General features: G+C 54.1%; 2 protein-coding genes across 6 annotated transcripts; both read right to left on the bottom strand.

The window, feature by feature from the left end:
- Positions 1 to 10214: 10214 nt before the first annotated feature.
- On the bottom strand, positions 10215 to 20555 carry Slc29a1 (solute carrier family 29 member 1 (Augustine blood group)). Of its 4 annotated transcripts, none has more exons than XM_013156882.3 (14): positions 20532 to 20555; positions 17139 to 17241; positions 16145 to 16230; positions 13989 to 14070; positions 13683 to 13885; positions 13462 to 13601; positions 13205 to 13339; positions 13012 to 13109; positions 12810 to 12888; positions 12351 to 12463; positions 12043 to 12151; positions 11732 to 11817; positions 11046 to 11245; positions 10215 to 10803 (listed from the first exon to the last, which is right to left on the bottom strand). In XM_013156882.3, exons 3-14 carry the CDS (start codon positions 16171 to 16173, stop codon positions 10692 to 10694), a joined length of 1386 nt encoding a protein of 461 aa, XP_013012336.2. In that variant the 5' UTR covers positions 16174 to 16230; positions 17139 to 17241; positions 20532 to 20555; the 3' UTR covers positions 10215 to 10691. The 4 variants fall into 4 exon arrangements, with proteins under 4 accessions (XP_013012336.2, XP_013012335.2, XP_063094868.1 ...); XM_013156881.3 differs by having other exon boundaries at positions 12351 to 12475; XM_063238798.1 differs by lacking the exon at positions 20532 to 20555 and adding an exon at positions 19153 to 19229 and having other exon boundaries at positions 12351 to 12475.
- Positions 20556 to 22465: 1910 nt separating this feature from the next.
- Mymx (myomixer, myoblast fusion factor) lies at positions 22466 to 24292 on the bottom strand. 2 transcript variants are annotated; one of them, XM_023566649.2, is made up of 2 exons: positions 24155 to 24292; positions 22466 to 23923 (listed from the first exon to the last, which is right to left on the bottom strand). In XM_023566649.2, the coding sequence occupies exon 2, from the start codon at positions 23908 to 23910 to the stop codon at positions 23656 to 23658; it is 255 nt and encodes an 84-aa protein (XP_023422417.1). In that variant the 5' UTR covers positions 23911 to 23923; positions 24155 to 24292; the 3' UTR covers positions 22466 to 23655. The 2 variants fall into 2 exon arrangements, with proteins under 2 accessions (XP_023422417.1, XP_023422418.1); XM_023566650.2 differs by having other exon boundaries at positions 24175 to 24273.
- Positions 24293 to 25204: the final 912 nt, after the last annotated feature.

Consider the following 25204-nt stretch of genomic DNA (forward strand, 5'->3'; position numbering starts at 1 on the left):
CCGCCCGGCGCCCGAATCTGGATCCTTCCGCCTTAAAGGAAGAACCCGCACCTGCTCTGCCCGCCCACCTTTACGTCATGCTCGGAGTGGAGGTGGGGAGTTCTGAGCACCCATTCTGGTCGGCAACGGAGCCTCGCGCACAGTGGCTCTGGTTCACAGCCCCATCTGCGCATGTAATACACGACCTGGGATTAGGGAGCGGGAGGAATCGTGGGGGAAGTAAACTGGGGTCTACAGTCGTCGACCCTCGGCTGCCCTCAAAATTCAGAGTGTCTGGGGACCCTAACAAGCAGAGTAGGGCACCACTTCGACTGCTGCCTCCAGGTCCCATCCTCTTGGGTCAATCCGCCCTGCAACCTGCACACCCCGATCGCCGACCCCGCCCCGGAGGGCGGTGCGGGACTGGCGCGGTGGGGAGGGCTGCGGGACTCTTTGCTAGGGCGGCGGAAGGGACGGCGGTGCTTCGGCTTTCCAGCAGGTTCCAAGCGCCTTTGGGGCTCCGCCTCTCGTAGCCCCCACCCTCGCTGCGGACTCCGCCTCCGCTGCAGCGGAGCTGAGCTTCTGGGTGGCTGCGCCCTGCGGTCGGCTCTACGCGTCCCAATTCCCTGCCTGCGTGCTCTGAACCCGCGACCTCTACACGTGAGGTCTGGGGCTCGGGGACGGGATAGAGCGGGGAACCCACCGCTTTCCGAACCGGCCGCTCTCCGGGAGCAGCAAGAACACCTGACCAGCGGCCCACCGTTTTCCAGTCTCGGCGAAAGGGGCGCTGCGAGCCCATTCGGGCCCAGGGCACGCCTTCCTATTTCCTCCTGAGTCGTCTACCAGGCCCAGACGACTGTTGTGTCCTAGAACAGGCTCCCGCTGCCCTGCGCACGTGGGGTCTGCCTGTCCTTTACCAGTCCGCAGTACTGGGGGAAAGATCGCCACTTCCCTGGGGCCTGTTCTCCTGCCCTGACCCGCCTTGTTCATGGCCGAAACCAGGGAACAAAGACAGGCCCTCGCCCTCCTGCTTCGAGACCCCTTTTCCACTACCTGGGCAAAGTCAATGGTGTGGAGAAGGTCCTGCGTGCTGTTCCTGTCCCTATCCCAAGCCTAAGGGTCGCAGCTCAGTAAAACACTATGCCCTGGGCCCAGATTCTGCACACCGCTGGCTCAACACGTGGTGTTTTGGTTTTGGGGTTTTTTTGTGTGTGTGCTGGGACTTGAACTCATGACTTCGCGCTTGCTAGCCTGCTGAGCTAAATTCCTGGCGCCTTCGGGTTTAATAAACAGGAAAACTATGGCTTCAAGTGTCTACCTGGGTGCCTAGCCCAGAGTCTTACCTACTCTGGAAGTGGAAAGGAGCTCCCAGGACCCAAGTTAAAGCACAAGAGGGCTGGTTCCCCCTGAGCTTGGCCTCCTGCAAGGTCAGGACCAGAGAAGACTTGAGGCCGAGCCTCAAGATAAAGACAAAAAAAAAAAAAAAAAAAAGACTGGGCCTACAAGCCTCCTGAGAGAGAAACTATATTAACATTAGTAAACCCTAATTGATCTCTTCCTAAATGGTCCTGGTTCTTTTCAGGTACACTTGTTAATGTGAACTGCATTATCTAAATGACTAAACTTGTAATCTTATTGATGGATAGTTTAGTTCCATGTTGTACCCACTTTGTAATTTTACATTCATCTCATGATTTTGGACCCCACCCCCTTGTGATTTTGCTTTATAAAACTTCCTTCGTGAAGTAGGCTTTGCAGCAACAAAGCTCTGTCTCTCACCGGAGCTGTCTCTCAATAAAATTTCCCTATTCTTAACCTCCGTTGTTCCTTAGAATTCATTCTTCGATCTTGAGAGGAACACAAACAGCATATCCCACATCTAGCAGTCCTATCAGTAGGATGCTTTTAGGCACAGTCCCCAGTAGGGGGAGTATGGTTCCATTCTCTTGGAGGAAGCCTTTCCCAAGCCCTTGCCTGTGCCCGGAAGCTCCATCTTGCCCCTACTCACTGACACTAAACTCCACTGTGAGCTTTACTAACCTGCCGGCTGCAGCAGGCCTAATGTGAACCTGGGAGTAGGGAGAAGCATCCGGGCCCCAGCTCAGCCCAGGGAGCAAGAAGGCTCAGAGCCATGCCTGGAGGGGACAGAGACCCCAGCGAGACCATGGCTCAGAACCCCAGAACCTTGTTCCCAGCAGCTCTACCATCAAGATCCCCTTTCTGTGCAGTCAAGTCTTCTGAGACCCAAAGTAACCCTGCTGTTGGGGGGGAGGGGAGGGGCGGCAGCGGCGGGGATCCCGCTGAATCAGAGATTAAAGAGCCTGGCCTGCAGCTGGTGGACCTAGTACTTACTTTTCTTTTTCTTTCTTTCTTTCTTTCTTTTTTTTTTTTTTTTTTCTTTTGGTACCGGGGATCACACTCGACCTTGTCAGGGAGGCGTTTGTACTGCTGAGCTAAACTCCCAGCCCCCATCTTTTTTTTTCCGTAGATGGATAATTTTTTTTACATCTTTTTTAATGCTTCAAAATAATTCAAAAGAACTGTTTAGACAAGTAAAAATTACATGAAATTTGAATTTCAGTGTCTTTAAAGTTTTATTGACTTTTTCCTTTCTTCTCTTTTTTTCTTGCATTGAGGATTGAACCCAGGGCCTTCACAGTGAACTATATTATCAGCTATTTCTTAATTTTGTACTTTAAAACAGTCTCAACTGAGTCAGGAAGCTGCTCAGTCTGGGATTTAATTTGCATTCCTCCTTCTGGGATACAGGCATACTGCACCATGACTGGCTTGTTTATGTTTCTTGATAGACATCAAATAGCTTACAAAGTAGTATCTACTACTGTTCTTACTTTTTATGGAAAAAATTTGCAGACCCCTGAGCTAGCTAATGTCAAGTGAAGTTTTATTTTGTTGCGGGAGAGGAAGGGATTGAGACTGGGTCTTTCTCTGTGATCCAGACTGGCCTTGAACTCACCATGTATCCCAGATTGCTCTCACACTCTAGAGCTTTCTGCTTCAGCCTGTGGAGTGCTGGCCTTACACGTGTTTGCTGCCGTGCTGGGCTGCTGGGTGAAGTCTTGTGCAGGCCTAGGGGCATCACAATGTCTGAGGGTTGTATGAGCAGAAGTGTAGCTATGTTATTTATCTGTCAGTGTTGGGGATCAAGCCCATGCATAGCAGGCGAGCACTGTACCACTGAGTACACCCCAGGCCCAACCCAGCCCTTAGCTCCCAAATTCTGTAGGGAACACCCTGAACCCACACCTCCCCCACTGGTGACTCCCATGCCCAGAGGATACATGGACAGCTGGTAGGTCAGCCCTGCCAGCAAACACCCCACCTCTTCTCCCATTTCACATTCCAGCAAGGCACAAGCTTAAGTCTTACACAACTTTTCCTCACTTTGTTATTCGTACATTTTTGTTTTTGTTTTGATGCCATAGCAAATGGAAAATTTTGTTTCACTTTCTGTTTTCCAGGCACTTTAAAATGCAATCGACTTTTTGTTTATTGATCCAGTGATTTAAAACTTCATTCTTCACATGTCTGTCAATTTCTTGGTGTCTTCTAGGTACAACCATGAGAATGAGAGTTGGGTTTCTTCCCTTCTGATTCTATTTCTTGCTTCTTGCACCAACTCGCTAGGACCTGCGAATGCTGAGGTGTGGGCGTGATGACTTGAGCCCTCTTCTTACTCTGGATCACAAATGCAACGCTTCTGACATTGCACCACTAAACACAGGACTCACTCATTCGTTTCCTCGTTTGCTACACATTTTAATAGAAGTGTTTACACTTTAGGAATCTACAGAGAATATTTTTAAAATTATTATGTTCATACAATTAACGTATTAACAGACATTCTAATATTAGGCCAACATGACCTGTTTCTTTGTAGATTTGTAGAACCTGCCACCCAAAAATTACCCATGGCTGTTATTTTCCATATGAAAACATCTTAACTAAGGATTCTGATTTTTAAAATGGTTTTTTACCTCTCTTTGAGTCAATTTGGTTTAATTTAAATTTTTTTCAGACAGACATGAAGACACATAAGATTATAAAATCTTAGGGGCTGGGGATTTAGCTCAACGGCATAAGTGCCTGCCTTGCAAATGTGTGGTTGTGAGTTAGGATCCCTGGTACTGATAAAAAAGAAAAAGAAAAAGAAAAAGAAAAAAATCTTAGCATTCTGGGAAGCTGAGGCAGGAGAATTGCAAGTTCAAGCCTAGCCTGGGCAATTTAGAGACTTATGAAGATCCTGTCTCAAAATGAAAAAAATAAAGCCTGGTATTTTAGATTGGTCTGAAGGCCCTACATGCAATCCCCAGTACTAAAACAAAGAAACAAACAAATAAAAAAATAAAGTTTACTGATTTTTTTTTTTTTTTGGTCTTTTTCATTTTTATCGGTACCAGGGATCGAACTCACAACGGCCTGCTTGCAAGGCAGGTGCTTATGCCACTGAGCTAAACCCCCAGCCCCAGTTTACTGATTCTTATGGAATCTTCTTTGATCAATTTGAAAATGGTTTAGTATTTTCATTACCTGTTAATTATTCTGTAGATACAGAAAAAAGCAACTTGGAGGCTGTATAGGATGCACTCCAGAAAAGGGGGCTGGAGGCCGAAGGTCAGGCAGGGTGGGAGGTGGGCTGAGCTCCCTATGGGTGAGGGCGGAACGTGGGAGCAGAGGGTCTAGGCATCAGCAAGCTGATGGCTGGAGTCACAGACAAGACCAGGATTTCCCGGGTGTGTGGTGAGCAGAGGGCCAAAGTTATGACCTAAGCCAACCTGAATTATACTCGCATCTTTGTCATCTGCTCTATTAATACACATGTCACTGTCTCCTTTTCCAAGGGTGTAGGGAGGTGACCATGTCCTGCCTGCCAGTCTGCCACTGCCACCTACCCTGAGTGTGCCCTCCTCCTGCCGCCTTGCTGCCAGGCACCCCTTTGGTCCTAGGCTGTGGCCGCAGCCCCAGACCTCTTCTGAGCAAAAAGGGAAAACATGAGCCCAGGTCGCTTTGTCCCAGAGCAGTTATACTCAGGGGCACCAGCCACAAACAGTGCTGACCTCCTTAATGTTTTGGCTGCCACCTGTCCTGTCCACTGTGTCTTCTCCACATGCAGGTCCTGAGCTATCACTGCAGGTCTGGGCCCGCTCTGCCCACTTCTCCTGTGGTGGACTGACAACTGGTAGTCAATTTGTAACACCAGCTGAACTTAATCAGCACGCTGCTGGGTGTGGATTGTTGTCAACAGCATGAAAAATGAGAACTGGAGCCAGATGTGATGGTACACACCTGTAATCCTAGCACTTGGGAGACTGAGGCAGGAGGATTGCTGTGAGTTCGAGGCCAGCCTGAACTGTACAGTGAAACCCTGTCTCAAAAAGAAAAATTGAGAGAGAGAGAGAGAGACAGACAGACAGACAGACAGACAGACAGAGACAGAGAAACTGGAGATGGTACTGTTGGTTCTCCTGGAGGAGCTTGTCATGCTGGCTTCCTGACATGAACTTGGCTGTTCTTATAGTCAGAGATTGGGACCTCTGCTCACTGAGGACAGCTATGGTACTTTTTGGGGGAGCTCTGGCCCTTACTTTGAGCATCATTTCCTGGCTCTAATAAGGCTCTTTCAGCCTACTGGCACAAATCCTTCATCTCATTGGCATGGACTTTCTTTTTATTCCACCCCTGATCTTTGGGCCTTCCCAGTGCAGATCCGTGAAACTGACTTGCATGAGATAGTATCACAGGCTCTTGGCTTCCAGTTGGACTTGTAGGGGCACTGCCATGGGCTCTAGGTCTTTAGCTGGACTCATGCAGGACATTGCCATGGGATCCAGCCCCTCAGTTGGGTTCTTTGAGTCCTTAGAGTGTGGACACATTTCCTGCACTCTTTTGCATTTGACTCTTTGTGACTACTGTAAAATAAGCCTGTAAATTATATGTCCTGTGTTATTTCCCTTGCAAAACTCTGACAACAAATTCTCCCCAGACAAGAGACAGCGGGTTGTGGATGCTGCAGCTAGCAGCAGTGACACCAGTTTCACCTGGCAGTCTGATCCTAGAGGTCAACATTCCCGGAGATGCAGGATCTCTGGGGACGTGGGCAGAGGTGACTGGGAAGACAGTGCACCAGGCCTGTGCTCAGGCCCTTTGTACGCTTGTCTCCTCCCTGCCTGAACCCGTGTGTGTGTGTGATCTACAAGGTGTTCTGCTGTTTACAGCACTGACCCTTTTGTCCCCTCAGCCTACATCCTCTGCAGTATAGCAGCTGTCAATGCAGCTAGAGCCTTGTACAGTCACTGGGAGGTCGGATGAGGCTAAGGGTGGGACACAGCATGAGAGTGGTGGGAAATGGTGTTATTCATGATCTCAGTGCATTTCCCACTCCTGAGCAATAGGGTGGATGTTACCAGCCCCACCACTTCACACACAAGCGGCCTGGCTCAAGGTGACCTGGACACACAGCCAGCAGGGGAAGTCTGATACTTGGTACAGTCCCCACCATTCAGACGCCAGGCCGGGTGACGTCACCCGCCCCTCCCCCACCCTGCAGGCAGACTGGAAATGGCTGGGCTGAGGTTGATTCTGGAAGCTGTTAGGACTGGGGGTGGAAAAGAGGAGCAGCTGGCCTCACAGGAGACCCCAGGATGCTTAGGCTCATCCTAATGACTGGGCTCTGTGTAGGTCTGGAGTCTCCTGCAGACACCCTTAATTTCCCTAACCAGGTCCATGCACGCCTTGTCACCTCCACCCTAAGGAATCAGGGTCACAGAGGACCAGTGTTGTCCAGGTTCTCACAGCTGGGATGTGGGCATAGAGGACACGAGTCACAATCTTGGGAATCTGTAGAAGAGGGCAGCTGTGGAGGGCAGGAGTGGGTCTTCCCCTGCCCTGCACAAGGAACTATGCTGCAGGCATAAGACACAGTGCCATGGGAAGGGGCCTGGGGCTCTGCCATCTCCACGCTCTATGCCATCTTGCCCTGGAACCACACGGGCCCCCAGGCTCCAGGTGGGCATTGCCAACCTGGCCAGGCTTGATCAGCTGGCTGACCACCTGCAGAAGCTGGCTGTTAGCTGGGCCAGCTGTCTCTTTAAAGTGACTTTGCATTTTTCTTCTCACATTCATCTCAAATCACTATCTGGTGACACAGTAGTCTGGGTTTTTTTTTTTTTCCTTCAAGAATTAGGGTTCTCCTGTCTTTATCCTTTTCTTCCCATCCTCTCCTCAAAGTCATTCTGATTTACAGGTCAAATCTCAGGCTTCAATTGTTTTCAAGAATGACTACTGAGGAGTTGGGGATTTAGCTTAGCGGCATAAAAGGCCTGCCTGGCAAGCACAAGGTTGTGCGTTTGATCCCAGCACAAAAAAAAAAAAAAAAAAAAAAAAAGAAAAAGAAAAAGAAAAAAGGTGGGGCTAGGGATTTAGCTCAGCGGCATAAGCACCTGCCTTGTAGGCAGGAAGTTGTGAGTTCGATCCCCAGTACCGGTAAAAAGGGAAAAGACAAAAAAAAAAAAAAAAAAAAAAAAGGCTGCTGAGGCCAGGAGTGTGGCGCACACCTGTATTTCCAGCACTTGGTAGGCTGAAGCAGGAGGATTGCTGTAAATTTAAGGCCAGCCTAGACTACATAGCAACAAAACAGGACCAGAGATTTAGCTCAGTGGCACAAGTTCCTGCATGGCAAAGTACAAGGCTGTCACTTTGATCCCTGGTACCAAGAAAAAAAAAAGGCCACTAATCTTACTGGATTCTCAGGGCTTTTGTTCTGTCTTGTTTTGTTTTTTGAGATAGAGTTTCTGCATGTGGTTCAGGCAACCTTGAATTTACTATGTAGCTCAGGCTGGCCTCAGCCTCCTGAATGCTGGATTACACCCACACACCACCATCTCTGGATCCTTTTTTTTTTTTTAGCTGCACCCACAGCCCTTTATAAACTTTTGAAATGCTGTCCTTCTAGCTCACTAAATCACCTAGGATGAGACTGAATTTGTGATCCTACTGCCTCAGACTCTCAGAATGCCGGAATTACAGGTGCCTCAGTATTTCAAGAGTGCTAAAGGTTTGGCGTGGTGGCACACACCTGTAATCCCAGCACTCAGTTCAGAAGGATAACCTGTGAGTTCCAGACCAGCCTGGGCTACGTAGTAAGACCCTGTCTCTAAAAAACAAAAACAAATAAAAATGAGTGCTTAGGGCCCCAACATTTACCCCCAAAGACTAAAAAAGTCAATATGGGCAGGGGTACAGGTCCCTCCGTGAGAGAGTCCAAAGTAGGTAGACCCTCACCCCACTGTGCCGCACCCACTCATGCTCGAGTCATCGTGCATCTGTGACAGGAACCCACAAGGCTTTGGTGTCTGCACTAAAAAGACTTGGAGCCATTTTTTCAACACCAATTTCCTCCTTCAAATCACTGAGGGTTTGACAGGAATCTATGTCTGGGAACCCAGACGAGTGCCACATGGCCATAGCTGGGTGGATGAAGGCTGTGGAGGGACGAGTATCACTTAGACACAAGCAGATGCCCAGTAGCCAACATTCCAAGTTCCTATGAGGCCAAGAATCAAGTAAAGCACCAGCCATAGCCTCAGAAATGTGACAGTCCTGTAGCTAAGATTAGCGCATGATCGAAGGTAAGTGACAACACTGCAGAAGTTCTGAGGTGCAGAGGAGGACATGGTGCAGACATGCCATCACCAGCAGAGGGACAGCCACACAGGGAGATGGCAGCATGTGCTGGGCAGAGGAACCCCACACCCCTCAGCTGGCTCTCAGATTATTCTTGTGGCCTGCTGAGGCATGGGGTCAGGTGACCTAAAAGAACACAGGGAGAATTTGGCTGTCAGCAACTGGTGCTGAGGAACTTGGGGTTTGGGGACCATGGGAAGGCAGGGAGGCTGTGGCTGGGCAGAGGAGGCGGTGCTCACCCTGAGCCTAAATTGGCCACATGCAATTTGCTGGCAAGAGCCCCAGACCACTGATTCTGAAGGAGGTGGGCCTGTCCCCACCTCAGATACATGCTCCAGCCTGACAAATGAGCACCTGGACTTTGGTCAGACACAATGGTGCATTTAACTACTCACCAGTGCTTTCCTTCATCAAAGGGAAAGAGAATGACCAACAGCACCCACTGGGTATCAGCCAGAAATTAAGTTCCTGAGAGAAAGAAAGTCCCAGGCCAGGTGTGGTGGCACATGCTTAGAAACCCAGCACTCAAGCCAGGCGTAATGGTGCATGTCTGTAATCCCAGCATTTGGATCATTGAGTTTGAGACCAGCCTGGGCTACCAAGTGAGCTCAAGGCCATCCTGAGCTGCATAGCAAGACCCTGTCTCAAAAAGATAAAAAACAAACAAAACCAAACCCAGCACTCAAGAGGCTGAGACAGGAGGATCACAGAGTTGGAAGCCAGTGTGGTCTACATAGAAAATTCAAGTCCAATCTGAACTACATCGAAAGACCCTGTCTGAGAATAAAAAAGGAAGTCCTGACAGAGGTGCCAGTTCAAGTGTGATCTGTTGGTCAGGGACCAGGGGAAAATGTGCCAGCTGGGCACAGGGTCCACCTCCTTCTGGGGGGCGGGCAATGGGGACCCAGAGTTGTACCCCACCCTCCTTGCAGGTCACTGTTCCTGGGCTCTCTCCAAGTCCTGTGCCATCCCTCTCCCCTCAGACAGAGCCATCAAGGAAGGTTCAGCCACCACAGAGAAACATAGGCCCCTTGTTCCCTAGGAAGCCTGGCAGGCCAGGTGCCAGGCAGGGAGAACCCTCAGGCCTCAGCCTCCTCCTGCTCAGTGACGTGGAGCCCAGCCAGGAGCTGGGTGGAGCTGGCCAGTTTTGCAAAGCTCATTTCAGGGACCAGGGACAGAGCTTCGGGGCGGGGTGAAAACAAAGGGAAAATAGGCTGTGGAGGGACGAGTATCACTCAGACACAAGCAGATGCCCGGCAGCCAAGCCTATGAAAAAGTGAATGCTAAAGCAAAGAAAAGCGAAGACGGTGGCTTTCCTCTTCTGGGCCATGGCCCAGGAGTCCTGTCCCTCCCTGAAGGTCCAGCAGGGGGCACTGCAGCCCATTTGAGACTGAGCAGTACCTGCCCACCCCCAGATCCAGGCTACCCCGGCCAAGTCCACACTGGATCAGGTTCAAGCTGGATCCATCTGCCTATGTTCTACCCTCTTCTCTAAGGCACCAAGCCCTGGCCAAAAGATATGGGGAACCATGGAGAAAAAAAAAAAGTTTATTTAATCAGAGAGCCTCAGAAGGCACCTGGCTTGTGTCGAGTATAAAAAAGGCAATAAAATGGCAACTGTACAGGGTGCATGACGGTTAGGGACAGGACAGGGTAGAAAGGGAGGAAGGAGGGGAAATCTGAGATCGGACCATACAAAGGTCAGTCCTGGCCCTCAGCCACCTGTGATGTAGGCAGATGAACGAACAGACACCAAACACATGTGTGCGCCTGCAGGGCCCACGCCTCTCCCATCAGAGCCATCAGTCAGAGCCCATGTCCCCTGGGACTCTCAGGGCACATCCTTGATGTCCACCAGCTTGGACCCCCTCCCCAGGCCTGGCCAGACGAGCCCTGCACAGAAGAAAGCAGGAGTTGGCAGAAGAGGAGACCTGCAGACACGCCTCGCATCCCCAGCAGAAGACGAGGGCAGGAGGCGGGCAGGCCGTGTGGTCCTCAGCCCACCCATGTCACACAATGGCCCGGAACAGGAAGGAGAAGACGGCCCCCAGCGCCAAGCCAAGGCACAGGAAGAAGGCCATGATGGCACCCGCTGTCTCCGCTTCAGCTGGCTTTACTTTCCTGGAGGACGGAGAGCGACACTTTCTGAGGACCAGCCAGAATCTGACCCAGACATCTGAGCACCCAATCCTACTGACTACCCACCTGTCCCAAGACCGCCTGCCCTCCCTTAGGGTGCAGGCCCCCCCGCCCACGGCAAGCCCAGGCCCCCCATGGGATGCCCCTGGCCTGGGACGCTTCCTTCGCTCTCTCTTGCTCTGCCAAGGTCCCAAGGTGTTCCAGGCCTCACCCTGCACACTTACTTGGGTCCGAAGCACATGCAGAGGCTGGCGAGGTAGCCATTGGAGAAGGCGAAGGCAGCCATGAAGAGGATGTACCAGCCATCGTGCTCAAAGAATACACTCATGTAGTGGCGCGGCTTCACATTGCATAGCAGCAAGAGAGGCACGAACACTAGCCGGGCCACCACCAGGCTCGGCAGCCAGCGGCTGTCCTTCCCCGGCTGTGCGTACAAAGTACGGCCCCATTAAAATGGGCCCTTTGGCTACACAGGAATTATCTCTGAACTTTTAAGAGAGTCGTCTGCTGGACATGATGGTGCATGCCTGGCATCCCAGGAGCTCAGGAGATAGAGGTAGGAGGACCACAAGGCCATCCTTGTGCAACTTAGCAAGACTCTATCTCAGAATAAATAAGGGCTCACTCTGGGAGGCTGAGGCAGCAGAATGGAAAAGTCTGAGCTCATGCCAGGCAATTTAGGGAGACCATGCCTTAACAAAATAAATAAATAAAAATAGTAACAATAATAATAGTAATAAATAAAAGGGGATGCAGCTCAGTGGTAAAGCATTTGCCTAGTGTAAAGCCCTGGGTTCAGTTTCCAGTGCTGCCAAAAAAAAAAAAGGTCCCCCCACCACTCTGTTGGGCTCCCTTTCCAGGCCTGTTTGGACCCCTTTTCCCACAGAGGCCTGGTCCACTCCCCACTCACCCACATGAAGACGGCTGTGAGGCTACGGCCCAGCCAGTCAAAGATATTAAAGACCAAGAAACAGGACACAGGGATGAAGTAGTCCCCTGAAGAGGAAGGAGAAGCAGCTCGGCACCTGAACCTCCCGGGCTCTGGGTCTCTAGGTGCACAATGGAGAGGGCACCTCTGGCCCTGGGAAGGGCAGCTGGGCCCAGGAAGGTGCAGCTGGGCCCAGAAAGGTGCAGCTGGGCCGAAGAACCCTGGCTCCACCCCACCCCATGCCCAGGCCTGTGTGGGGCTGTGTCCCATGCTGGAAACCCAGGCATGCTCACTCCAGGGGCCGTCGCCTGCAATGCTGGACTTGACATCTGCAGTCACGGCGGGAAACAGCCCGATGGTGATGGTGAAGATGAAGCAGACAGAGAGGGCCAGGACTGAGATCTGGAGGGAGGAGAGGTCTCACCCCAGCTCTGCATCTCTACAGTAGTTGTCATGAAGGAACTGAGGAACCCGCTCCCCCCCCCCCCACACACACACACCAGGGAGGGCACAGGCTCAGGTCAGAAGGGAGCAGGCAGAAGAGGGAGGGTGACCACAGTTGGGGGAAGGCAGGCGGGGACGGAGAGGCCTGGCTGCTTACGTTCTTCAGGATTTCCTTGATGGAAGGACTTTTGCCAGTGGGCTGGGAGCTGGGTGCTGAGACTACAGGTTCCTCCTTACCTGCTCGTGGCTCCTCTCCAGGTGGGTGAGAGGCTGTGGAAGGATCTGCATTGTGAGCAGGACAGAGCAACAAGGTCGCCCTTAACCCAGCCACAGCCCTGCCTGACAACTCTCCAACTCTTCGCCAGGAGGCGCCAGGAACCCTGGGACGCGTTACTGAAACTGCTTCCCAGTCCTTTTGGTCTAAGGGCTCATGTAGGGTCCCCCCACCCCATCAGTCCTCCCAGTCCTTATACTCTGCTGTCCCTTGCTCCAGCCATTCCCTCTGTCCTTCCCTGGCTCACAGCTTCAGCTAAGATGGTGGACCCATCTGTGTGCCCTCTGCTCCTGCAACCACCACCCAGCATGCCACCCAACTCAGCCTCCTCAGGTCCAAGACCTTTACTGATGAGGTCCAGCTTGGTCTCCTGCTCCCCTGGACCCTCGAGCTTGAGTTGCTGGTAGTAGCGGTAGAACTCCTACCAAGCAAAGGAGACAGGAAGGTGGCATCGGAGGCACTGCCAGCACTCCAGCCTCTCCCAGGAGCGTCCCCCTGGGCTCCCCATCTTCATCCCTAAACCCCAGCTTCTTCCACTGCTTACCAGCCGAGGCAGAGCCAGGTAGCACATGATGGCTAACACGATCACCACACAGGCCGTGATGAAGTAGCCAAAGGCACTTTCCGACAGCTCTGAGCCAGCTGGGGGACAGTGTCTGGGGTCAGAGCCAGCCCATCCCTTTTTTCCCCTTCCCTCCCCATCCCATCCAGGGACACAGGCAGGAGACAAGACTCACTAGCAATGGCGCAGATCATAGCCACCGCTGCAAATAAGCCGGCCAGACCCTGGCCGCTCATGATGGGGGCTGTGTAGCTGACAGGCAGGAGGCCAGCAAGGCCGAAGAGACTCCCTTGCAAGATGGCACCGAATGCTGGGGATAGACAGGGTAAGTGTCAGCCAGGCTCCCCAGGAGTCTTGATGGCCCAGGTCCAGGCTTCTCAGGCGTCTGGGTTGTCACTGCCCTGAGTGTCCTCCCAGCCCGACCCAACCTACAATTGATGAGCATGATCTTGATCATGGTGAGAACAAAGAAGGGCAGAGGATCCATCTGCACCTTCACCAGGATTGCGGTGACCAGGAACACCAGCAGGATGGCCACCAGGCTGCCCAGGATCCGCACGGACTGGGGGATCCTGCAGAGGGAGAGGCAGGGGGTGGTGAGGGCTGGCAGGCCAGGCACAGTGGGGTGAAGGAGGTGGAGTGGTTGCGCCCACCTCTGGTGCAGGAAGGAGTTGAGGCAGGTGAAGAGCAGCAGAGGCAGCATGGCACACAGGGTCATGACGTTGTTGAAGATGGCGCTGAGGGAGTTCCGCTCCGACGTGGCCTCTTCGGGGGAGGCTGAGGCTTGGATGTCCGTGCTCGGCTCGGCAGTGGCTGAGGACACATTCTGGGGCACTTTTATGCGTGTCGTGAAATACTGTGGGAGTGCAGGAAGGAGTGTTGGTAGCCAGGGGACTCACCATCCTGGCACCTGGCACCTAGGGGATTCACCATCCCTCCCAGCTGGTCCCCAGCCTCACCATAGTGGCTGTCATGAAGAAATTCCAGGGAAGGAGCGTCCCCAGGCCCAGCATAAAGAAGATAAGCCAGACGGCTTTGTATCTGGGACAGGAGGAAAGAGAGGCCAAGTCACCCACCATCTACCCTCCTTCCCTGCCCCTGGTTCCCCAGGTGCGCCAGAGCACAGGACAGCCATGCCTACATCCTCCCACAAGATGTGTGCATGCAGGTCCTGGCACAGGGCACAGGATGAGCTGGAAGAAAAAGGGTCAGGGACACAGGACCTCAGTTTTTAGCCATAGGGGACCCAGTAGGCTGGGGGATCAGGGTGACCTTCATTCAGGAGACACCCTACAACCCGAAGGGCCCAGGAGTGGGAGAGGTGCGAGTGACCAGCAGTCACCAGGTAGGTTAGAGCTTGGGTTCCTGAGGTGCCTCCAAGGTGGAGAAGCCCCCAGCAGCTCTGGGACCAGTGGGGTGGGAGGTTGTGGCGACTCAACACCTGGAAAGTGAGGTCTCACTGATTTCTCTTCAGCCAGATAGTACTGCCTGTGTAGGTCACAGTGCCCTAGGGCAGGCTGGGAGTTCTAGGGCCGTCCAGGGTCACTGGATACGATCTGGATCCAGTGTAAATGTGGGCCACCCAGCTCTGGCCAGGTCCTGTTCCTTAGTAGGCCTTGCTTGTGAGCTCAGAGACTTGGTCTCTCCCACCTGTGGCTGCCACAGCATCCCCAAGACAGTGAGGAGCCTGTTCTGGCCAGGATGTGTGTGCCTGCACTATCAGGCCTCACGAGGGCAATGGCTGGGTCAGTGCCTGATTGGCATACCCCAAAGCCCTCATGGATCCTCCTGGGGCAAAGACTCTGATGCCCTGAATAAAGGCACAATGCCCAGGCAAAGTCACCTAGGTCACAGGGTCAGTGGCAACTGGGAAGCTATAGCATTCCAACTAGGTGGCAGACAAGGGACCAGGTGTGGCAGCAGGCAATGTGGGAACACAGGAGGTAGGGGGCACCCAGGTCCACATTGCCCAAACATCTCCCTTCCAAATGGAACCTATGAAGTGGACTTTTATTTATTTATTTTGTTTTGTTTTGAGGTACTGGGGATGGAACTCACAATCTCATGCTTGCCAGGCTGATGCTTTTGTCGCTGAGCTAAATCCCTGGCCACTAGGACTTTTTTTTTTTTAAGTACTTGGGCTTGAACTCAGGGCCATTGCATTGACCTACTTCCCAAACTCTTTTTAATTTTGAGGCAGACTCTTGTTAAATCACTGAATTTCCTGGTGGAACTTGAATTCACAATGTCACCTCACCCTCCCAGAATACTAGGATCATAGGCATTGTACCCTAGGCCTGACATATGTGGCTATTCTTGCTTCTATTTTGCAGAAAGTGAAAAGGCTCCCTTTTCCTCAAAGAGCCAGGGCTCCCTGGCAAAGTGAGGCCAAGTGCACGGGGCCCTGGGCTCCACCCCAGGCATCATAGTGATGGTGGGTCGCAGTCAGATGCGCCCTAGTTTCACAGCCTTTGGCAACGGAGAGAGTTAGCACGGGGAGGGAGGCTGAGCGGGCTTTGGGGCCTGAAGGAACAGTAAGGACAGGGCCTGACATGGCTTCACCAACTTTCTGGATCCCTGTTGGAGAATTTGAGTCAGCTTAGCCTCTCCCTCCAAAACACACATTTCCTGTCCTAACCACAGGTCTGGAAGGAGGGCTTCTCAGGCTCCAGGGCTGGGAAGGGGAGGAAAGTCCAGTCAAAGGCCAAGGTGACCTGGGGTCATCAGGGGTGGAGGCCTCCAGCAACCCCAAGAGACTGGGCAAGTCCCGCCAGATGTGCTCTGAAATGAGGGTGCTGCCAAATGTCTCCCCGAAGCGGAGATGGGAGGAGCCTACCTGGAGAGCAACATTGGAAACTGCCTTCCCTGCCCCTCTGTCTTTTGCTTGTCTTCCCTGCAGACAGGGACTGCTTCCACCCACCCTGCCTTCCTGGGGACAGCCGCCAGCACCCCGCAGAGGCATGTATGCTCCCCAATCTGACACAGACCTAACTCAGAGCCACCTGGCCGGAAGACCAGTCAATTATGGCAGCCCTGAGACCCAAAGGTTGCAGCACCCAGAACCTTGGAGATCCGTGCCCTGGAGTCCATCCCCATCCCACCCTGGTCCCAGTACCTGTCCTGTGGCTGGTGACTGGTTGTCATGGTGCCAGTGTTCTGGGCTGTGCCTGGCAGACAGTAGCTCCCTCCCTGCGGTGCTGGCTGGGGACAGAGGCACAGTGAGGCCCTGCTTCTCCATCTCTGGCAGACAGAGGAGGAGGGGCAGGGCAGCAGGAGGAGGAGCCCAAGACCCCTGGGCCCTGCCCTTGGGGATCATGCCACAGGACCCCCACCTGCTCTACAGCCCCCGCCCTCTCGGCCTCCACCTGGTTCTCTGCCTGGCCGCTGCTGCGCTATTTTTACCCAGCAGCCAAGCAGTTTAGAAGCTGGAAAGGGTGGAGAGCGGGAGAGGAGGAGGAGGAGGGAGCGATTGGAAGGAGGGAGACAGACAGGGAAGACAAGCAGAAGACAGAGAGTCAGGGAAGGCAGTGATGACAGGGAAGGAAGACAGGACAGAGAGAAAGCTACAAGGACAGAGTGTGGACAAGGCAAGAGAGAAAGCACAAAGCAGGAAAGCTACGACCTCCCCACCTTCCCCGGCCCTGCACCTCCTCAGCCCGGCTCAGGCTCAGGGAGTCTATCTGTCTGGAGGTACTCGGGCTCCAGCCTCACCACCTGGGGGCTGTGGGTGATCCTTCCCACTGGAAGCCACCCCCGGGGGCTTTCCAGGTCCTGACCAGTTTTCCAGGAAAACATTTCACAATGAATGTGGAGACACAGCCCTTCCCACAGCTCAGCCAGGCCTCTCCTCTGACCCCCCAGTTCTGGCCCTGGGTCATCCCTTCCCCTCCTCCCCAGTTCCTCTCTGTCTTAATCCCAGCCCACTTATCCTCTTCCCCTTTCTAAGTGGCCTTGAAAGCAGACTGCAAGAGCAGAGCACAGGCCAGAGTCAGAGGCTCAAAGCCTCCAGTGCATGCCTCAGTGTCCCTCTCTACTGGTGGGAGGGAGGCACCCCAAAATCACCAGGTTGGACAGCTTCCCGCCGCCCACATGCAGCACCTCATGCTCACCGGCTGCCTGGACTAGAGGCAGAAGGGTAGAAGTGGAGGGGTCCCCAACAGTCCGCAGTGGGCGGTCCTGGAACAGGGTCAGCAGGGCCTTGTCCGTGGGGTCCTGGGTGAGGGTCCAGAATGAGAAAGGTGGCACGAGAGAACCCATTGGGCCTCACAAGACCCTATCTTGAGAGGCCTCACATGAAACCTGGGAGCACAGTATTGGGAAGATAAAGGACACCCAGGGTCTGGGTGATAAGGCAACAGGGGATCTGGGTTGGGGTTCAGTGGTCAGCACTCATATGCAGTACCTTGGGCAACAGTGCACACACACTCACTTGCGCACACACACACACACACACACACACACACACCCTCAGCGGACTTCTGCACTGCAGCCAATCACCACTCCTCTGAAGCCCTCTGTGGCAAATTCCAGACTTCCCATCCCTAGCCCAACAGGCCCACTCAGCCCTCAGTGGGCTGCAGGCGAGGGTGAGATGGCAGCAGAAGACACCTTCTCATCCTGCCACCGTGGAATGCTTGCTAAGGACCTTGCCTGCCAGCCAGCTCCTTCCCACCCCCCAGCCAGCTGGAAGACCTCCATGGTGGAGGCCAAGACCCTCTTCCCAATACCAGGGCTTGGTCTGCAGCTCTTTCGCTGGCTCCCAGGAGCCCCAGCCCTGCTCTTTATGCTCTGTGTCCTCCACCCGTCCTGGGCACTGGGCACCTCCAGAGGGTCCTCTGCTCGGCCCACAGGCCAGCATTGCTGACCCCCAGCAGTGACCTGGGTTCTATATTAGCTGGAGCTCCTGGTGTCATCTGGCCTGCCCTGGCCTGCCTCAACTGCTTGTCTCTACAGGTTGAGAGAGCCACCAAATCCTGCCCTCCCCTGCCCCAGGCTCCAGGCCACTCCTCCTGGACCCCAATGTCTTACACAAATCTCTGCGCCACATTAAGTCTCCCCTGCCTGTGATCCCACACTGGGCCAATCACTACCTGCAGAGCCCCTCTTTCCTCCTGCCCCTGGAGCTAGTACCAGTGAGGGGGCTCAGAGAGGTTGAGTCAGCTGCCTAAAGTCACAGAGCTACTGAGCATCAATACAGGATTCAGACTCCATGCAGCTGGCTCTAGGGTAGTTCTGGGGAGAGGATTAGTGACAAAGTCTGCTTATAGACTGGGCTGCCATGCAGGTCTGAGTGCCAATTAAAGAGAAAAAGTAAGGCCAGGCCTGGTGACGCACACCTGGAATCCCAGCTACTCTGGAGGCTCAGCCAAGAGGATAGAAAGTTTTGGGCCCAGCTTGGTTAACTTAGTGAGGCCCTTTCTCCAAATAAAACATCAAGATAGGGCTGGGGATGCAGCTCATTGTAAAATCCCTAGGTTTAGTACTGCAAAGAGTAATAATAAATAATACTAACAAAAAATAAAAGGGATTGGAGAGGTAGCTCAATCTGAAGACACTGGGCTCAATCCCCGCTACTACAAATAATATTAATAATAATAAAATAAATAAATAAAAAGGGCTCAGGCTGCAGCTCAGTAGGCTCCATCCCCCAGTACCACAAAAACAAAACAAATGAGACAGGAAGGTGGGTGGGGTCCCAGAGTGTCAGAAGCGCGGGCCAGGCCCGGAGTGCTCACGTGGCGGAGACGAGGGGGATCCAGGGTCTGGGGGTGGCCCGGGTCAGGGTCCCAAGGGCGCCGGTGGAACCCATGCTGCTGCCCGGGAAGGAGCCGCGAGTCCTGGCGCGCCGGGAGCAGCCCGGGCCGAAGGCGGTTGGCGCGCAGACCAACCGCCGGCGCCCACCCCGCGCTCCCGACCCCCTACCCTGGGCCGCCCTCTAGGTTGGCGGGACGACAGCGGGCTCTAGGACAGCGGGCACTGGCGGGGGACTCCGCGCCCCGGACGCGCGCGCCACGTGCTCCGCCTCTGCTCTCTCGCGCCTCAGGGAAGCGGGGCCCCTGCCCGGTCCCCGCCGCCACCCCGTCCTAGCGGGTCGCCCCTCCGGTACACCCGGCCGCGCCGCACCTGTCCGGCGACTCCTCTGCGGACCCGGCCTTCCACACTTCCCGCGCCGGGGAGTCCTCTCAGCCGGCCCAGCGCCCCTCCGCGCCCGCCCTCCCCTGGCCCCGCCCCGGCCCCGCCCCGCCAACCAGCAGGGGGCACTCAGGCCCCCAAGGGACACCCCGGGTCTTTGCCTCCCAAGGAACGCCTTCCCAGCCCCATCCGCCGCCAGTGTGCCCCCAGGCGTCCCAGCGCCAGACCTCTCCTTTCCCCAGCGCTCCCTTTTTCTGCCCCATCTTCTTAGTTCCCCCCTTTTCCCTTCCAGAAGGCTCTTACACCCTTATCCTGCTGAGTCCCCCCAGTTAGCTGCTTTGTGTCCTGTGTGGAAGACTATGTGTCCCAGATTATGGGACACCCCCCCCACCCCGTCCCCTGCCCAGACACCAGGGTGTGTGTGTGTGTGTGTGTGTGTGTGTGTGTGTGAAGGGGAAGAGACACTGCCCTGAAGCCTCCTCCTGGTTCTATTTCCTACACCAGCACTTGGTAAAACCGAGGCACAGAGAGGAGGCCAAAAGAAGCCCACATCCTGTGTGGACACTTTGTTCCCATCGTCTTGATGGTCAGTGTGCACATCCTTGCAGCCTGGAGCAGGGAGGGTGGGCTGCTGAGGAGGGTTACTTCCGATGGGACAGGATTCCATCCCGTGAGCCTGGCATGGTGGAGCAGGCCTACATTCCCAGCACTGTCTCAGGCTGAGGCAGGAGGATGGGGAGCCCAGGGTCCAGACTAGGCAACTTAGTAATTTAATAAGACCCTGTCTCAAGAGAAAAAATAAAAGGGGACCTGGGGATGCAGCTCAGTGAGAAGGTCCAAGCCACAAAAAGAATGTTTGTTAGGCTGTAAATGGAGAAAGGGGTTCCCCCTACAGCAGATCTTAGTGCTAAACAATAACTCAAAATCTGCACAGTCCTCAGGAGAGAAAATCCTATCCAGGCCGCCCCTACCACCACCACACACACACACAACCCAGATACCCAAGGGCCTTGGCCTCTGGAGAAGCCGCAGCCGCTAATTAACAATTAGCAGTAGGAGCAGCCTAGGGAGGTGGTATGAAGCCACACCCTGTCCCACCAAGCCTGGGCCTCCACAGTGGGCTCTGCCCAGGCTACTCCAGGAGGGCTTTCTGACTCCTACAGAGATGACACACAGCTTCTCTAGGCGCTAAGCAAACAGGGCAGGAAGACTGGCGTGGGTGGTATTTTTCTAGCTGCTGCCCCTTGGTCTGTCGCCTGCCCAGATTCCCGCTCTCCTGTTTTGTCTGATCTCTGGCTCTTCCTCTCCAAGTCCTCACCCGCCTCTGCCTTGGCCCCTGTCCCTCTCCCACCTTCCTTCCTGGCTCTGACCTTAAGAAGGTAGCAGACTGGTGGTCACAGAGATCTGCTGGGCACACCAGGCTGGTGGCCTTTGGTCCAAGTTGTGTGCTTAGGGAGCTGGTAGTGGAAAGAAGCCACAGGGTCAGGCAAACGGGGGAGGTTGGTTCCCTGCTGCTTGGTAGATGGTAAGAGCCAAGCTTGTTGTTGTTGGAGAGAAGCCCACCTGGCACGCACCCGCCTGGCCCCAGCCAGCACCCACGGACCGACTCCCAGGCAGAGCTGGGTGCTAGATGCCAGGGCCCCCTGCTGGACAGCGTGGGAGCCCAAACACACCCAGGCCTGTGTCTGGCATTCTTTCTCCTGCCCAGCCCAAGCAGCCTCTCCATCCTCATCCTGTTACCAGGATGCCTCCCACCCATTCTCAGTTGGATTTGTGATTGTACCACAGGTCCTTGAGCAGGACTGGAATGACAGTCAGGCTAGGTTTGGCCTAAAAAGTCAAATTGAAGGGGATGTCAGAAAAACTCAGTGATCAATATAAATTATAACTGTAAGGTATGTATTTTGTTTTCTGTTGCTTTATGGTGCTTAGGATCAAATTCAGGGTCGCCTATATGTTAGGAGGGATGTGCTCTATCACTGAGCTACACGCTTAACCTGAATGCAACATTTAAAAAATCAAAGTTAAATGGGAAGAATGGTGCAGTTCTATAATCCCAGCTATTCTAGAGGCTGAGTCAGGAGGACCAAAAGTTCTAGGAAAGCCTGGGCTACATAGTGAGTTCAAAGCCAGCCTGAACTACATAGTGAGACTTTGTCTCAAAAAAAAAAAAAAAAAAAAAAAAAAAAAGACAAAAAAAAACCCTCATCACAAATAAAAATAAAAATTAAGAAAGGATGGTGCAAGTCTGCAATCCCAGATAGTCCAGAAGCTGAGACAGGAGGATTGTAGGCTGGGGCCAGCCTAATTTTATTTTTTATGGTACTGGGGATTGAATCCAGGATCTTCACTGAATTATATCACCAGCCATATTTAAAAAAATTTTTTTAGGGTGGGTGTCACTAAACTGGTAAATTGTCTAGGCATAGCTCAAATGTGTAATCCACCTGCCTCAGCCTCCCACAGTGCTAGGATTATCCTATGCATCAGCATGCTCAACTGAGCCTGAGTAATTTATCAAAAAATAAAAAAGAGCTGGAAATGCAGTCCATTGGTAGTCCCTGGATTTAACCTTAAGCGTGAGGGGGTGTTCATGTAGACCCACAGTGCACACTATATCGGAAATTTTAAATAGTGACAGATGTGCACACGGCGTGGGTACTAGGTCAGAGTTCAAGCATTCTTTTTTTGCTATCTAGGCCTGGGCCTGGTCTTCCGGTCTAACTGCTCAGGCCGCTGCCAGCTACTCTCTGCTCTGGCAAGTCTCTGACCTTGGGACCAAGAGTAGGTGCTGGAAGGGCAGTCATCTAGCGTCACCTCCAGACTCCCTGACAACTGTCCTCTCTGGAAGAGACCGCAGGCACGGCCTCTCCGGATGACGCAGCGCCTAAGCCCAGCAACGGTCCCCGCCCGCGTGCGCCCCCGGGCCGCGTGGGAACCTCGCGAGCCCCTCCCCTTCCACCTCTGCCCCCTCCCACCTGCTGCGGGCGGCTGAGGCGTCCGGCCCTGGGCAGACGCTTCCGCCCCACCCCACCCCCACCGCACCCCACTTGCACCCCACCCCCACCTCGCCCCGCCTCCTCACCTCCGGGCCGCAGCCGCTGCCGCAGCCATGGCGAGGGGGACAGGTGGGCGCGCTGCCCGGCGAGGGGGACTGCGACAGCGGGGATGCAGCCGCCTTGGCACCGGTGGGAGAAAAGGGGGGCGGGGAGGAGGAGGAAGAGGAGAAGGGGGGGCCGCGACAGGCCCAGGAGGCGTGGCCGGCCTGGCCGGGAAGGTGAAAGCGCCCCGCGGCCGGCCTTTTGGGGTACCCGGACGCAGAACCTGGAGGGGGCTGGGCATGCGCCCTGGCCTTGAAGGACTCGGGAAGAAGCGGGTCGGCTCGGGTCAGGCCGGGTGCGGGGGATGGGGTTCCCCTACAGGGGCCTGTGTCCCACGTTGTCTCCTCCTAGCCTGGATCCCCAGCCCATCCTGGAGTCTAGGATGGCTGCTGAGAACCACAGACAAATGATCCTGAGGCCTGGATGCAAATGTGTCACAGTCTGTGGGACAGGGCCCCCATGGGGAGGGCAATAGAGGCTGGCACCAGTTTTCAGATCCCCTCAGCCCTCCTGGGAAGCACCCTCACACTTGTCCCCAGGGTCCTTTAGCAAACAGAATTGTCTTCCCCACCCTACAGCTGAGATGTCCTCAAATTTGCTCAAAGACAAACAGCCCCCCTGCCTCCAAGCCATCTGCTTCTCTCGACAGACCGGAGCCCCAGAACCGTTAGTGGTCGCTGAGCAACACCATTTCCCAACCGAGTCAGGCACTACCCACAGCTTCCAGGTCTTAAGGGCTGAGCTGGAAATGGAAGGAGTAGCCAAAGGGAGGTGCCTATGGTGGGCAGTGGTGGCACATCAACCCCAGCATCCAGGAGACTGAGGCAAGAGGATTGCCAATTCCAAATTCAAGGCCAGCCTGTGCTACACTGTGAGACCCTGTCTCAAAACAAACAAAACTCCACAAAATCAAAAAGAGTACCTTGAGACTGGGTGCCCCCCTCCCTGCTAGCTCAAACTGTCTTGCTGGGCAGAAGTATGGGTGACAAGACTTTCAAAGGCACCCCAGGAATTAGCAGGTATTTATTGAGCTGTCTTCCATCCTTGCTATGTTCTGGCCTTTGGGAGTAGGTCAGCCTCCAGGGGTCTTATTCTTTAAAGGTCAGTCCCAGGTCTGGAAGGCAGTTTGGATTCACATATCCCCTTTGAGCTAAAATACCACTTAGCCCCCCACCGTGAGGCATTGTGCATCACTGGGCTTTGCTGTCCCTGTCTGCTGGAGGCCAGGTCCGCTGGAGGCCAGGTCCCTGTCTGCTGGAGGCCAGATTCAGGGAGTCCTTTCAGGAGGACCCCATTCATGCCCAGTGCCATGCCAGGCTGTGGCCGAGTGGTGCCAGGACCAGCCCACTCCAGAGGGAAGTGCTTTGCCACCACGGCTGCCAGGAGCATGGCATCACTTTCGGGGGCCTCGCCTCTCCTTCTGCTCCTCAGGGTCCACTCTGGAGGCTTCCCTGGCGTCTGGTGGATGTTGCTGGCTGAGGACAAGCAGCAGGCAGCCCAGCACAGCATCCCGAGTGTCCTGTGAGCCCAGGCGTTGGGCCAGGCGGCGCAGCAAGGGCAGGAGGTGCTGGCGGGCCAAGCGGGCAGCAGGCAGCAGCAGGCGGGACAGCAGCGTGCGCACCAGCAGCGGGAGCAGAGGGGCGGGCATGGTGACCAGGCTCCTGCGAAGGCAACCCTGACTGTAGATCCCAGCCCCTGCTTCTACCTCCCTGCAGTTTAAACCCTTCTGCTAACCACCCTCCTCATGTACACCTCCACCCTTCAGCCTCCTTCCTTCAATCTCCTTTCAACTTCCTCTTTCAACCCAGCAGAAAATTTCACCTTTTCTTTGGAGGCCCTTGATCCACCCAGACCTGTACTCCCTCCCCTCCTGTACTTTCCCATAACCTCACCGATTAGGGGCAGCTCTCACCCTTCAAAAGGGCTGCTCCGAGCCGACTCTGGCTGGCTTTGCCTGCAGTGGAGACAGCCTCACTGCTAGACCCAACACAGGCCTGCCCCACCCAGTGTGGCCTGCTTGGGTGGGGAACAATGGGGACAGCTGTAGTCTAGCACCTGGCATATTCAGGCGCATGGGCAGCTGGCTGGTTGCCTTCCCAGGCTGTGTGTGAGGAGGGAACAGATGCGAAATTCCCCAGCCAGCGTAGACCTCCAAGTTGGAACCTAGACTGTGCTTTCAAATGTGGGACTTGAAGCATCTTCACTCAGGGTTCCGGACCCCTCGTTTGCAACCTCATCACTGGGGGCATCTGGGAGGGAGAGCTGGAGAGGACAGTATGTGACACATACCACATGTCCAGGTCTCAAGTATGGTCTGGAGTGCAGCCAGATACACGCACCCCAGACATCAAGTGGGCAGCCATCCACTCTGGGGCAGGGCAGCGAGGGCACCGTCCATCACTGAGCCGGGCACAGCTGACACAGCTTGAGCATTCCCACACCTGGACAGCAAGGTGTCACCCAGCCTAAGACCCTCTTTTACTTGCTCCCCCCAGATGGAAGGGGTCACTGGAGGTAGCCAGGTGCAGTGACTCGGGTCTAAGCCTGGGTTTTGTTTTCTAACACTTCGTTCTACTTCACGCAATACTTTTTTTTTTTTGTACTCGGGATTGAACTCACGACCTCGTGCTTGCCAGGCAGGCGCTTACGCCACTAAGCTAAACCCTTGGCCTTAGATAATGCATTTTAAAAATTTATCTTTATTAGTACCTATTTGCAGTCATAATGATCACATTCACTGCAGGGAGTTGGTACCTGCCCCTAACATCTTAGTTCTCTTTACTTTTCCTTCCCCGCCTTTTCTCACTCCATAACTTGGTCCCCTTCCCATTTGCAAAATATCCAACTTCTTGTTTCCTGTCTTTTACTTTGCTCTTTAAGTTATTTATACTTTGGGTCTCATATAAAAGATACCATACCATATGTAAGCTGTGTGTCTGATT

Source organism: Cavia porcellus, unplaced genomic scaffold (genome assembly GCF_034190915.1).
Source record: "Cavia porcellus strain 051 isolate PalLab524CR breed Dunkin Hartley unplaced genomic scaffold, mCavPor4.1 scaffold_28, whole genome shotgun sequence".
Taxonomy (NCBI): domain Eukaryota; kingdom Metazoa; phylum Chordata; class Mammalia; order Rodentia; family Caviidae; genus Cavia; species Cavia porcellus.